This window comes from Gopherus flavomarginatus, chromosome 11 (genome assembly GCF_025201925.1).
Source record: "Gopherus flavomarginatus isolate rGopFla2 chromosome 11, rGopFla2.mat.asm, whole genome shotgun sequence".
Classification (NCBI taxonomy): Eukaryota; Metazoa; Chordata; order Testudines; family Testudinidae; genus Gopherus; species Gopherus flavomarginatus.
This window is the reverse complement of record NC_066627.1, coordinates 1,873,518-1,888,309: the sequence shown is the minus strand read 5'-3', so window position 1 is coordinate 1,888,309 and position 14,792 is coordinate 1,873,518. Positions and strand designations below refer to the sequence as shown.

The window sequence follows — 14,792 nt, the reverse complement described above, 5'->3', positions numbered from 1 at the left end:
TCATGAGAACCTCACAGATTTAGAAAATGCTCTGCCACAGACGCCCTTCAGAACCTGTTTGACTTGTTCGTTGCGGAGAGCGTAGATGTAGGGGTTAAAGAGTTGAGCAACCACAGAGTACAGAAAGGACACGACTTTGTCAAAGTCCCTCGCTCCCCGCTGTCCTGGTCGGATGTACCTGAAGATGGAGCTGCTGTACAATATCACAACCACCATCAGGTGAGCGGAGCAAGTGGAAAAGGTTTTTTTCCTTCCTGTGGTGGATGGGATGCGCATGATAGTGGAGATGATACAGCCATAGGAAACAATAGTGACTGTTAAAGTACCAAGTAAGATAATCGTTGCTGAAACCAAGAGCATTACCTCAATGTGTCCCGTGTCTACACGGGAGAGTTGGAGCAATGCGGCTGTGTCACAGTAGAAGTGGTTTATGACATTGGGGCCACAGAATGGTAACAGCACAACCATAAATGTTGGAGGAAATATTAAGAGAAAACTCATCACCCAGCAGCCCAGCACTAACTGGAAGCAGACCCTGCCATTCATGATGGTGCCGTAATGCAAGGGACGGCAGATAGCCATGTAGCAGTCAAAGGACATCATACCCACATGGAAAAATATACAGGTGCCCAGGACAAAGAACAACAACAACTGAAGGAAACAACCAGGAAGGGAAATAGATTTTCTCTCTGTCAGGAGGCTGTAGAGGAACCTGGGCATGATGACAGAGGTGAAACAAATTTCCAAAAAAGAAAAGTTCCTCAGGAAATAATACATGGGTGACTGGAGGCGATGGTCCACCAAGGAGAGGCTGACAACAGTGATGTTACCCATTATGGTCAACAGGAAGATAACTAATAGAACCACAAACAGGGCGATGTTTAAACGGTGGCTGTTGGACAGGCCCAAGATGATGAATTCCACCATGGTGCTCTGGTTCTTCATTCTCAGATCATTCTTAAAAGAAAAAAATGAAGAAGCACATCAAAAACAGAGTGAATGGAATGTTTGCAGGAAAAATTCTGTAAATCAATAGAATACACATCATTAATGGGAATTGGGTACCTGATAGACTTGGGCTCCATGGGAAAAGCCTGATGGGAAAACCAGAACCAAAGACAGGATCTTAGAGGAGAATATTTGATACTTTAAGGGGGAGGGGAGGGGAGAAAGAGAGAGAGAACCAGAAGGGATGAAAGAATGAAAATAATTTTTAATAAGAATATTTTACCCCAATTTTTCATGTATTCCTGGATTATAAGGCCCAAACGCATCACTGTGATCATCTTCTTTGACCTCTTGCATAGACCAACAATTTCCCTCAGTTAACTCCTGTTAGACCTAGAGCATAGTCTTGAGAGAGACAGACAATTCTGAAGTTAAAAATATCCAAGGATGAAGAGTCCAAAGCACAATTCTTAGTAAGTTGTTCCAATGATTAAATACCATCACTGCTCATCTTTTGTTTGTTTTGCTTTTCCTCCAGGTCATTGATAAATATTTTAAAAAAGCACCGGTCCGAGAACTGATCCCTTTGGGACTCCACCAGAGATACACCCGCTCCATGATGCACCTTATACAATTCCTGGTGGAGACATGGCAGGTACCCACTTTGTAATTCATGTAAAGTGTCTCACGTCAAGTGTGTATCATTCTTGTTTCTTAGTCAAAGTGTCAAAATTTACATGAAAAATAGTACCTATCTTTAAAAAACAAACAGGAATGAAGAAGACTGAGGATTTATAGATCAGTCCGCCTAAGTTCAATACCTGGAAAGGTACTGAGACAAATGATTTAGCCACAGGTTGTAAGCACCTAGAGGATAATTGGGTTTTAAGTAAAAACTAACGTGGATTTATCAAGAACAAATCATGCCAAATCAAAGCAATTTCTTTCTTTGACAGCATTACTCGTCTGGTGGATAGATCGAAAGCTGTAGCTGTGATGTATCTTGATTTTTAGTGGGTGTTTGACACAGCCCCACATCACATTCTCATAAGCAGACTGGAGAATGATGGTGAAGATTAAATTACTGTAAGGAGGGTGCACAACTAGGTGAAAGACTTTACTCACAGAGAGCTATAAGCAGCTCACTGTCATAGTGTGGGACTTTATCTAGTGGAGTCCTGCAGGGATCTGTCCTGCAGCCAGTACAATTCAATATTTTCACTAATGTTGTGGATAATGGAGGGAAGATTATGCTTACAAAATTATCAGATGACACCACATAAGAACAGCCACACTGGGTCAGACCAATGGTCAATCTGGCCTTGTGTCCTGTCTTCCAACATTGGCCAATGTCAGGAGCCCCAGAGGGAATGAACAGAACAGGGATTAATCAAGTGATCCATCCCGTCGCCCATTCCCAGCTTCTGGCAAACAGAGACTAGGGATACGTCAGAGCATGGTTTTGCAGGCTGGGAGAGGTTGCTAGCACTGTGAAGGACAGGATTAGAAATCAACATTACTTTGACAAATTGGAGAATTACTCTGAATTCACCAAGATCAAACTCCGTAAAGACAACTGCAAAGTACTACACTTAGGAAGAAAGAAATGAAATGCACAAGTGCAAAATGAGGAATAACTAGCTAGGAGGCCATGCGGCTGCACAGGATCTGGGAGCTAGAGCTGACCACAAATTGAACATTAATCCAATGAGATGCAGTTACCAAACAGAGGCTAATATCATTCTGGGGTGCATTAACGGGGAGGCAGTTGTCCCTGGTAAGGTCTCGGCTAGGGTGCTGTGGCCAGTTCTGGATTTCACACTTTAGGAAAGACGCAGACTAGTTGGAAAGGGTCTAGAAGGGTGCAAAAAATGCTAAAAGGGTTAGAAAACTTGACCATGAGGAAAGGTTTAAAAAATGAGGCATGTTTAATCTTTGAATAACTGAAGGGTTGTATATAGAAGACAGTGATCAATTGTTCTCCACACCTGCTGAATGTGGGACAAGTAATGCAGTTAATCTGCAGCCGGGGAGATTTGCCTTAGATAGTAGGTAAAAATGTCTAACTATTAGGATAGTTCAGTGCTAGAACATTTGGCCATGGGAGGATGGGGAATCCCAGTCATTGGAGATAGCAGCATTCTGTATCCTAAGGTAAAAGGAAACCTCCACTTTGCATACCCTTGAAAAATCTGCAAAACCTCCACAATGTGCACCTTGAAATTCATTCTCTGATCTCACCAGTGCCTTGATCGTTATTAAACATTAAAAATTGGCAGCTGTTACCTCTGTTACTATGTGTTACCTCTACTTATAGAATCATAGAACCATAATGTTAGAAGGGACCGCAAGGGTCATCTAGCCGATTTCTCATAATATTCTCACATCTATATTCGACTTCCCTGGCCCCTGAGTATTCTTTTTATCATAGCCGTACATTTGTGTCTCGTTTCACAATAAGACTGAATAATTTTAGGAGAGCCACCCTATTTTCCTAACACAGTGGGACTGGGATCCCAGACAGGTGGTCTCAATCTTGTACCCAAAACAAAACAAAGAAGAAAAAAAAATTACTCACAAAGTTCTTCAGACCATGATTTCTTTCACATCCCAATCTGCAATCACATCTTGTGCATTCTCGCTCAGATCATGCAATGATGGAGTACATGGAACATGAACCAAAATTAGCACACAAAGCCTGCAGGTGCTGAATTGAGATGCTCCAAAATAGGTCTGCGATTTATGCCTCTGTGTAACAGAGGGATGGAATAAACTTGGGTGATCACTGCCTCTGTCAAATAATCCCTCATTTATAACAGTTGTAGACTCTGGATTTCTTGTCTGTCATTGCTGGCTGGGACCTCTGAGACCAATTAGCAGATGAGTTTGCTAACAACACTCAGAGAACTCAAGTCTGATCCATTCTACTGAATGTTTTAGGAAAGAACATTACAATGTGATGTCTCTCTTCCACACGGAGAAGACAATGGGTTCTATAACCACCTCCCACCTCAATTGTTTTCTTGGCAAGACAGGGAAAAGATTCAGCAAACTTGGACAGAGTTAGATGCCCTTATAACTGACATTCTTGTGCTTAACATATTAGAACAAGGCTTGGGAAAGCAATGTTTAATTCCTGCTTTTCCCACCCACCCCTCCACAAGCTCAGGCAAGTCACTTAGGGCTGGACTGGTAAAGATATTTAGGCACCTAATGGGATTTTTAAAAGCATCTAGGCTCCACAGAGCCCAAATAGCCAAAGGACCAGTTGGCCGGGGAATGGAGTTGAAGGTGGCCCAAAAGAATGAAGCATATTGAGAGTAGAAGCTTATTGCTCTGTCACACCACATCACGCAATGTCGTTTGTGTCCAGGCACAATACCAGGAGTAACCTGGTGTCTGACCCCAGCTATGAGACTGTCTCAGAATAACTTGTCATTGAGTTTCATGTGGGAGATTTTCAGTTCTTGGTCCTCGTTTCAGTCACTTCCATTGGGGAAATGTTCTGAATGGGTACACAGGTAATTCCCAAAGGCAAGAAGGGAAGTTATGAATCCTGATGACATTGAAAGTGAATTTGAACTAGACACCAGAGTGAAATACTGACCTTATTGTAGTCACTGGAGAAACTCCCACTGGATTTCATACACTGCTATTATCATTATCTATCATTTATATTGTGGTCTTGCCTAGGAGTGAGGTTTCTCACTGAGTGATTGTGAGGCAGGATTACAATCCCAAATTCATCCGGTTGAGTCTCCCTCACTCTCACGGGGAAAAGGCAGGCCCATCTGCAAAGTTTGTACCTGATCCATTGGATTAAGGCAGCCAATGGCGGTTGGATGTGATGCTGGTCACGTCACTTTCTTGTGTGCCTTTGGCTACCAAACTGCCTTGCCTTTGCAGATGGTGAGCCATTTGCCTAGGGGAGACAACTGCTGTTGACATGCCTAGAAACGCCTGTCTATAGCCTGATTTCAGGTTTGTTAATAATATTAATTTAATTTATCAATTTAAATTTTATTTAATTTTATTTAATGTAATTTAGTTAATTAACACTAATACTACTTAATTGTTAATATTAATTCATATGGGTTTTTGGCTCTCCAGTCTGTTTGATCAGAAGATAAAAGTTCTTGTCCTGAATCAGGCTCCACAGAATTTATGAAAGACCTTTGGGGTTGTGACAGGAAGCTCACACTAAGTCAGACAGAGCCATAAAGACTTTTTATTAAAATCAGGAATAGTACGTAAATGGTAAAATACCCAGTGTTACACAGTTACAATTGCTTTTACTGCTATTCAAAAGATACATATGTGAATATAATATTATATACAACAAAGCTTTGGTTAAGATGCTCATGCCCTTCCTTGATAACCTGGTGGTAAGAGACACAGGACCAGCCTTGCAATTCAGGTTTCTCAATTTTTGGGTAAGGAATGCAGTGCTTAGAAAAAGCTAATGCTAGAAGCTATCAAAACTAAATTAGGGTTTACTTGACTAACTTAAAACCAAAACCTAATAAACAAACTAAGAATAAAACTTAGAGAAACCAATCTGATCCTAGCTCCCTCGAAACTTAAAGTTTAAGAAAAACAAGTCCAGCTGACTGATAGTAGGAGTCATTGTAGATAGATAGAACAGAGAGAGAGCGTGGAGGAAGGAAGTGAGAATGATAGAGCAGAGTACTCTAGCGAGGTGGGTCACCTCTTGTGTAGGGCACAAGTGCCGGAAATCCTTCCTCCTATGCCCAAATTTCATTCCTCACCCACAAAATGTTAGGGAACACTTACCCCATAGGCTAGTATGTTTGTGCAAATTGATGACATGTACCCACCATATAAGTTCCCTTGTGGTGTACCTGGTAAGTCTGTAAGTATAGCATTGAACCCCCTCCACAGGCCATTCTCCATTGTCTATTGGTTTAGATAAAAGGTCATAGACATAGGGGTGGGTACTGAGCTATTCAGGTAACAAGATAAAGGTCAACTTTGCTTTCTGAGTAAAAGGTGTCAGTACTGATTTGCTAACTTTCCCTCAGCGTAACATACAGGATATGGCCTGTAGGTCTCTTGCATTACAGCCAAACTTACCTTAATATAAATCTGTAAACCTATTACAATAAACCAAACACTTAAACTATAAGAAAAGATGTATCTATGCAAGCAAGCAGGCTAGTCCTATAGGCTCCATGTCGCAGACCAGCGTCCCATTGTGCTAAGTACTGTACAAAGCCAGAGCCCCTGCCCAGAAGAGGCCACAAAATATAAGACAAGAATTGGCCGGGAAATCTGTGAGATAGCGTCCGTCAGCATGATGCACATTGAGCTCAGCAAAACAGCTGTCAAGTTTGTGTGGAAGAAATCAGAGCAGAGGAGAGTTTGAAGGAGCTCAGTAGGTTTTGCAGACATTTATTGGGTGCTCTTCCTTAGCATGAGTAAGGCTACAATTTTGGCACTGAAATCACTTAATCCATGACTTCCATAGACCTCTGTGACTTCAGCCTGTGGTGGCTGGGAGCTGCAGTGTTCTGCAGCGTCCCTGCCAGCAGTGGGTGGCAGGGGGACCCCCACATCCCCCCACCTACTGCATGCAGTGAGTGACACCCACAGCTCCCTACTCACAACATGTGGCAGGTGGACCCCTGTTGTTCCCTGCCTTCAGCGGGCAGCACAGGGACCCCTGCAGTTCCAAGCAGTGGATGGAGTGGGACGCTGGAGCTCCATGCACCCCAGAGCTCCCAACCAGTCCCCGCAGCTGCCCAGCAGCTTCCCATTTTATCATGGATATTTTTAGTAAAAGTCAGGGACAGGTCACGGCTTCTGTGAATTTTTCTTTATTGCCCGTGACCTGTCCCTGACTTTTACTAAAAATACTCGTAACAAAATCTTCACCTTAGTCCTGAGGGACAGCCTGGAGGAGAGCATGAAGCTGCCTGTTTGAAAATGTAAAGTGGATAAAACAAGCTGGCATCAATGGCCAATTGCAGGATGGAGACGATGTCTTAATAGTGCATGAGAGATGATTGGTAGGACGGGGATACGACATGACGGGTCTATAAAATGGAGACAAATTGCTTATATCTGAGGAAGTGTCAAGAGGAACCCACTGGAGGAACCCACTGGCCTTCACTTGGACAATGACCTTTGAAGCAAGAAAGATTTCAGTGAAGCCAGGATTTGCCCCTGACCTCCACTTGCACCCTTGAGAATATTCCCTTCCAAGAGCAAAAAGGAAACCAAATATTTCTCATTATCCAACTCTATTCATTTGATTAGAAGAGTTACATTTGCCGGAGTTCTCTCTTGTAGTTGTCTATTTAATGCCCAGTGGAAAGGAGTGCTGATCTCAGTCCAAATATCCCAGAGTTAACAGGAAAAACAGTGCTACTAACAAAGTGGCATAATAGGGGAATGGTACAAACAAGCAGACCAAGGCAGGGTACTAGAGATGAGGCAACCAAAACAGTAAGATGTGCACATATCTTAGCAACTAAGCTGCATTTTAGCCTCGTGAGGAGCCATTTATCCCTCCTGTGTGTTGAATATCTAAAGAGCAGTGTTTCTTGTACTCCTTTTCCAGCGGAAGTGCCCCTAACAGAGAAAGGTAGAACAAAAACTATTGACTGGATGCTAAAACCACACTTTGAAATGACAGAGCCAGGAGAATTTTTTCAGATGAATAATTTCTCATGTAAAAAATACAGTTTCAGGTCAGCTAAAAGTATTTGTGAATTCAGTGTGAATTCAAAGAATAGACCTGACCACAAAAAAATGGAAAATAATAATTGAAAACATTTATTTCAACATCTTCAAAAATAAAAAATTTTCACTTTTCAACAATTTAGCAAGATGTTAAGGAAAAATTCTTCCCAAAATGAATTGTGTTTAGTGTTTCATTTCACCAAGAAAAGCCTAACAATTTCTATTTTGGGAACAAAGTACCAAGAAAGAGTCTCCATCTCTTGAAGTCTTCCAGTCAAGCCTGGATGCCGTTCAGGAAGACACACTTTCATTAGATGCGAGTTACCAGTCTCAGTGCATAACTAATTGGTGGAATTCTGTGGTATGTATTATTAGGAGCTCACACTTGATGATCTGAGGATCCCGTTTGGGCATATAATTTTTCAACCTAGACAAGAGGAGATAAATTCACCCCTGTTAACAGCTGAGGACTCACCAAGCCTATTGTGAAGCCAGGCACGAAGTCAAGGACCATCCATGTTCTCTTCACTCCTGTATCTTTGGGGTGACAGATTTTCATGATATCCTCAGGAATTTAGAAATTGTTCGGCCAAATATGTCCTTCAGAGCCTATTTGACTTGTTCATTGCGGAGAGCGTAGATGTAAGGGTTAAAGAGTTGAGTCACCACACAGTACACCAGGGACACAACTTTGTCAAAGTCCTGAGTGCCCCGCTGACCTGGTCGGATGTACCTGAAGATGGCACTACTGTACAATATCACAACAACTGTGAGGTGAGCAGAGCACATGGAAAAGGCCTTTTTCCTTCCTCTGGTGGATGGGATCCTAATGATAGTACAGATGATACAGCCATAGGAAATTATGGTGACTGTTAAAGTGCCAGGTAAGACCACTACAGCTGCAACCAAAAGCATTACCTCAATGTGTTCCATGTCTACACAGGAGAGTTGGAGCAATGCGGCTGTGTCGCAGTAGAAGTGGTTTATGACATTGGGGCCACAGAATGGTAACAGCACAACCATAAATATTGGAGGAAATATTAAGAGAAAACTCATCACCCAGCAGCCCAGCACTAACTGGAAGCAGACCTTGCCATTCATGATGGTGCCATAACGCAAGGGACCGCAGATAGCCGTGTAGCGGTCAAAGGACATGATAGCCACATGGAAAAATACACAAGTGCCCAGGAGGAAGAAAACCAACAGCTGAAGGAAACAACCAGGGAGGGGAATAAATTTTCTCTCTGTCAGGAGACTGTAGAGGAAACTTGGCATGATGACAGAGGTTAAACAGATTTCCAAGAGGGAGAAGTTCCTGAGGAAGAAATACATGGTGGACTGGAGGCGATGGTCCACCAAAGAGAGGGTGACAACAATGATGTTTCCTATCACAGTCAATAAGAAAACAACTGATAAAACCGCAAACAGGATGATGTTGACATGATGCTTGTTGGACAGTCCCACAATGATGAATTCCACCACCATGGTCTGGTTCTTCATTCTTCACTCATCTTTAAAGAAAAAATATTAAAAACATGTCAAAACCAGAACCTATTGGACGATAGGGACAGAACACTTAAATGAAAAATCTGTAAATAATTAGCACTAATCTCTTCAATGGGAACTGAGTGTCTAACAGATATGGGCTCAATGAAACAATCCTGACAGAGGAACTAAAAACAATTACTGATAGTTAGAGAGAGAGAGAACTGGAGGGGAAGGGAGAATGAAAATAATTTTATTTTAAACATTCATAAGTTTTGCCACATTTTTTCATTGATTATAAGGCCAGAAGGCAGCAGTATGATAATCTACCCTAATCCCCTCTATAGAACAGACCAAGGAATGTCCCTGAATTAGTTACTGTTAGAACTAGAGCATAGCTTTAAAAAAAAGAATCAAAGCTTTATTTTAAAATTACCAGTGATGCAAAATCCACCACAAGCCTTGGAAAGTGGTTTCAATGATTATATACCCTGATATGAAAGTTTTGTCTTTTTGTTTTCATCCTGGTCCTTGATAAAAATATTAAAAAGTACAGGGCCAAGAACCAAACCCTGTTGGACTCCACTAAAGCCACCCACACTCAGTGATGATTGTCCATATATAATTCCAGTTTAAGACCGTTCAGTACCCACTTTTTAGTCCATTTAATCTGTGCCATGTTAATTGGGTATCCTTCTAGTTTCTTAATCACAAAGGCAAAAGTCAGATGAAAAATAGTCCCTGTCTTTAAAAAAGAGGACAAAGAGGACCTGGGAATTATAGAGTATACATCCTAGCTTCTATACCTGGAAAGATACTGGAACAAATTTTTTAACAATCAAGTTGTAAGCACCGAGACGATAATAGGGTTTTAAGTAATAGCTAACATGAATTTTTCAAGAATAAATCAAGCTAAACCATTCTAATTTCCTTCTTTTAACTAATTATTGGTCTGCTGGAGAGTTAGGAAGCTGTAGACATGACATAGCTTGATTTTAGTAAGGTATGTGACATAATTCCATGTGACATTCTCATAATCAAAGTAGGGAAATGTGGTTTACATAAAATTACTGTGAAGTGGGTGCAAAACTGAACTCAAAGACCAGGTATCAGTGATTCAATTTCAAAGTGAGGGAAAGTGTCTTGTGGACTCCTGCAAGGATCTATGCTGAGTCCAGTACAACTCAATATTTTCATTATTGACATGTATAATGGATTGGCGATTACGCTTACAAAATTTGCAGATGACAACTAGGTGGAAGATGTTTCTAGGACTTGGGAGGACAGGATTAAAAATCATACCAACCTTGAAAAATTGACGAATTTATCTGAAATCAACACAATAGAATTCAATAAAGACAAGTGCAAAGTACTATACTGAGGAAGAAAAATTCTAGATGCACAGCTACAAAATGGGAATAACTGGTGAAGCATTAGTACTGCTGAAAAGGATCTGAGTGTTATCGTAGATCATAAATTTAATATGAGTCAGCGAAGTGGTTGCAAAAAAGGCTAATATCATACTGAGGCTATTCACAGGAGCATTCTGTTTATAATGCGGGACCTAATTGTCTAGATTTGCTGGGCACTGGTGTCCCTGCAGCAGCAGTACTCTGTCCTATTCTGGATTCCACACTTTTAAAACAGTCAAGTAATTGGAGAAGATCTAGGAGTGAAGCAACAAAAATGATAAAAGGGCTAGAAAACCTTACTATGATCAATGGTTTAAAAAATAGGCATGTTTAGTCTTGAGAAAAGACGACTGAGAGTAGAGCCAATAACAGTTTTCCAATATGTTACAGGCTGTTCTACAGAGGATGGGGATTAATTGTTCTCCATGTCCACTGAATGTAGGACAAGGAGAAATGCACTTAATTAGCAAGAAGAAAAAATAGGTTCGATGTTTGGGAAAACTTTCTACTTATAAGAATAGTTATTTACTGGAATACATTATCATGGGAGGTTGTGGAATCCCTGTCAGTTGAGGGTTCTAAAACAGGTCAGACAAATACCTGTCAGAGATGGTGTAGGTTTAAATGGTACTGCTTCAGCGCAGGGGGTGGACTGGATAACCGCTCAAGATTTCTTCCAGTCACATAGGTCACTGATGAAAAATTAGGAAATTTATTCCTTAGAAGCTCCTGGCTTCATTCCCTTCGCTCATAGACACCCAACGCCTCCCCTTATATTGAATGGAGGAATAGTTTGAATGGCTAAGTTTTATATCAGTTGGATCAATCAGGATCAGGTCCAAATTTCTCCAGAGTCAATAGGGAGCTTCCCATAGGCTCCAATGCGGTTTGGATTCACTCTGCAAAGCTGCCAATGCAGAGGTACTTACAGAGTTGGAGACATGGAGAGTGAGGACACAAATATTCATCAGTGGGGGGGGGGGGCTTCTGTGCGCATTACACACAACCTGCAGAAGCTCCCTGGCTTTTCTCAAACAGGGTCCTGGGTGCATCTTCCCCCATTCCTTTTTTCAACAGTATTTCTCCAGGAGTTTGAGGGAACTTTTCCTGTGAGGTGTCCATTTTACAATAAGCCATACTAGCTATTAGCTTGGGTTTGTGGATTTTTTTACAATGGGTTTTGGCTCCTGGATACCACTTGACCAAGACAATGAAAGAAATCTAACAGTTCCCTAATTAAATATTTCCCTTAATGGGGATTCCTAGAATAATGGCAGTGGCATTGTGTCTGCTAGGGTGAAAGCAAACCTCACAGACTCATACCCTGTAAAAATCTCCTAACCCATTGTCCACATTCAAATCCAGCTTCCGACCTCACCTCTGCCAAGCTATCAGTGAGATACTCAAGAATGTCAGCCGTTGTGCGTTACCTCACTGTGTCACATTTATCATACGCTTCTCAGTCTTAAATTGCACTCCCTGGCCACAAACTATTCTTTTTTGTCATAGCCATATATCTGAGTCTCATTTTACATCAAGCCTGGAAAATGTTGGGTCAGTGACCCGCTTTGCCTAGCACAATGGAACTGGGATTTCAATCTCATGGCGCAAAACATAACAGTAAGATTATCCACGAGCTCGTCAAAGTATTATCACTTCAAAATCCCACCCCTGCTGTCATATGCTGGGCATTCCCACTCACGCCCTGTGATAAGAGAGACCTTAGAAATACCCCAAACAAGAACCAAAATTATCACACAAATCCTAAATCTGCTGATTTGAGATTCTTCAATTTAGGTGTGTCAGTGTGTGCCTTTCTGCATACGAGAATACAGGGATAAACATGGGTGACCACTGCCTGCATCATGTAACCCCTCCTTTTCCAATTCCCATCTGTAATAGTTGTAGTCTCTGATGTTTTTATCTGTAGTTGCTAGCTGGGACCCCTGATATCAATTAGATAGAAAGCTTTGCTGACAACATGCTGAGAAATCCCTTCAGAAAGAGCGTGATCATGTGTTGTTTCTCTTTTCCCCAGCGGGAGTTCAAAGGGTTCGGTCACTATTTCCCATCCCACACGTTTTCATGGCAAGACACGGAAAACATACATAAAAGTCAGGTCGCCATATGACTGATGCTACTGTGGTAAGAACACAACTCAGGAAATTAGTGGTGAATTCCAATCTCTGCCAGAGACCTTCTCTGTGACCTTGAGCAAGTCAATTAGGGTCAGATAGTTCAAGGTATATAGGAAGCTAATGGGATTTTTAAAAGCATTTTAGGCATCTTCCTCCCATTGAAATCAATGAGTTTTAGGTGCCTAGGTGAAATCCCATTAGGTGCCTAAATACCTTCATTCAGACAGAAGTGGATTGGAGAACCTCACACTACTGAGATTGATGAACAGATTTTATTTCCATTTCTGAGATTGGGAACTGAGACATACAGTGAGAGAACTGGATTTTAGAAAGGACAAACACACCCATCACCCACTACATTTCAGTGTGATGTAGGGTTCAAACCAGCTTATCCAAGAGACATGCTGGTTTCTTAACCATAAGAGCATCATATCTCTGCTATTACACTGGGGCTATTGCACAGAAGATAATTCTGCCAAGAAATGGTAGGATAATTAAGCACAGACCCTCAGCACAGAAATTTTGGGTATGTCAAATCCAAGTCTCCAGAATGACCTAACCGCCAGAGGACCAGTTGGCTGTGGAATGGACTTGCAGGTGTCCCAGAGAATGAAACACACTGAGAACAGAAGCTTTGTTATTCTAACACACCACATCATACAATGTCATTTGTTTCCTTGCAAAATAGGAGGAGTAGCCATGTTCCTCACACCAGTATCTTGCGACTGAGCCTCGTGCCGGAGCTTTGCAGTTCATCTTCCTCTTTTCAGTTACTTCTAAAGGGGAAATTTCCTGCACAGGTACAAGGGTGATTCCCCAAAGCACGAAGGGGAGTTATAGCTTCAAGTTTCATAGAAGGTGACTTCCAGCTGAACAATAGAAGTGACATCCTGTCCCCACTGAAGTCCTAGAAACATTCCTACTCACTTCATAGTTTTGTATTATCTATAATGTGTATTGTGGCCATCCCAAAGAATGCCAGTCATAAAGCATGACCCCACTGTGCTAGGTGCAGTACAAACACAGACCAAAGCCATGGTCCCAGCCCTAAAGAGGATACATTGTATAACACAAGAGACAACAGGTGAGAAAAGGGGTATCACCAGGACACAATGAGATTGAGACGCTGACTAGCACTGTCAGTGATCTAAGTAAAATAGCTGCCTGAGTGTTGTCAGGTTTGTTTGCTGAATCACAGGGAATCACAGGGAAGGGGAGTTTGACGGAGGTCTGTGAGGTATTTAGCAGATGTTTACCGGGTGCTCTTCCGAATCAGGAGGAGTAGCATGGAGGAAAGTATGAAGGTGATTCTCTCAAAATTTAAAGTCTGTGGTGGCATTACCTCACTGACCTTGTCTCTAATATGCTGGGATCAACACAACTACAACAACTTAGCAGAGACATGCAGAACAAGATGCATTGGCTGGATGTCAAAGCCAGACAAAATGAATTTAGAAATATAGCTTGGTGAAATTTGTCACGTTAATAATTTACTATGTAATAAAATGAAGCTTCAAGTCAAGAAAAATCATTTGTAAATTCAATCTGAATTCAGAGACTAATTTTGGCCAAAAAAATGAATCATAAAAAATAATTTGAAAAATTCAAAACATAGTTTCAAGATTTTTAAATGAAATTCTCTCTTTTTCCTTTTCAAATATTTATCCCAAAATTGAGCAAAGTATTTTCTTTAGTTCAACCCAAACTGAATTCTGTAATTTTTAAATTTCAGCAACAATAACCCAAACATTCCTTTTTGAGAGAAAGCAACCAAGGAGGTGGTAGAGTCTCCATCTCTTGAAGTCTTCCAATCAACACTGGATGCCCTTCGGGAAGATATGCTTCCATTGGACACAAGTTACTAGGCTTACCACATAGCTAACTGGGTGGAATTCTAAGGCCTATTTTATACCAAAGGTCAGACTTGATGATCAGATAGTCCATTTTGGCCTTATATCCTATGTATCTGGCTATGGGGAAATAAATTCACTCCTATTTACTGCTCAGGACACCCACATCCATTGGGGAGCCTGGCATGAACCCAAAGACCATCCAGGTTCTGTGTGTGCCTGCCTCTTTGTGGTTAGGGATTTTCATGAAAGAC

General features: G+C 41.4%; 2 protein-coding genes across 2 annotated transcripts; both read right to left on the bottom strand.

The window, feature by feature from the left end:
• LOC127031873 (olfactory receptor 49-like) lies at positions 1-945 on the bottom strand. Its single transcript, XM_050918890.1, has one exon. It carries the CDS (start codon positions 943-945, stop codon positions 1-3), a length of 945 nt encoding a protein of 314 aa, XP_050774847.1.
• A 7,317-nt stretch (positions 946-8,262) lies between these two features.
• LOC127031880 (olfactory receptor 49-like) lies at positions 8,263-9,153 on the bottom strand. The gene has a single exon (XM_050918895.1). It carries the CDS (start codon positions 9,151-9,153, stop codon positions 8,263-8,265), a length of 891 nt encoding a protein of 296 aa, XP_050774852.1.
• Positions 9,154-14,792: the final 5,639 nt, after the last annotated feature.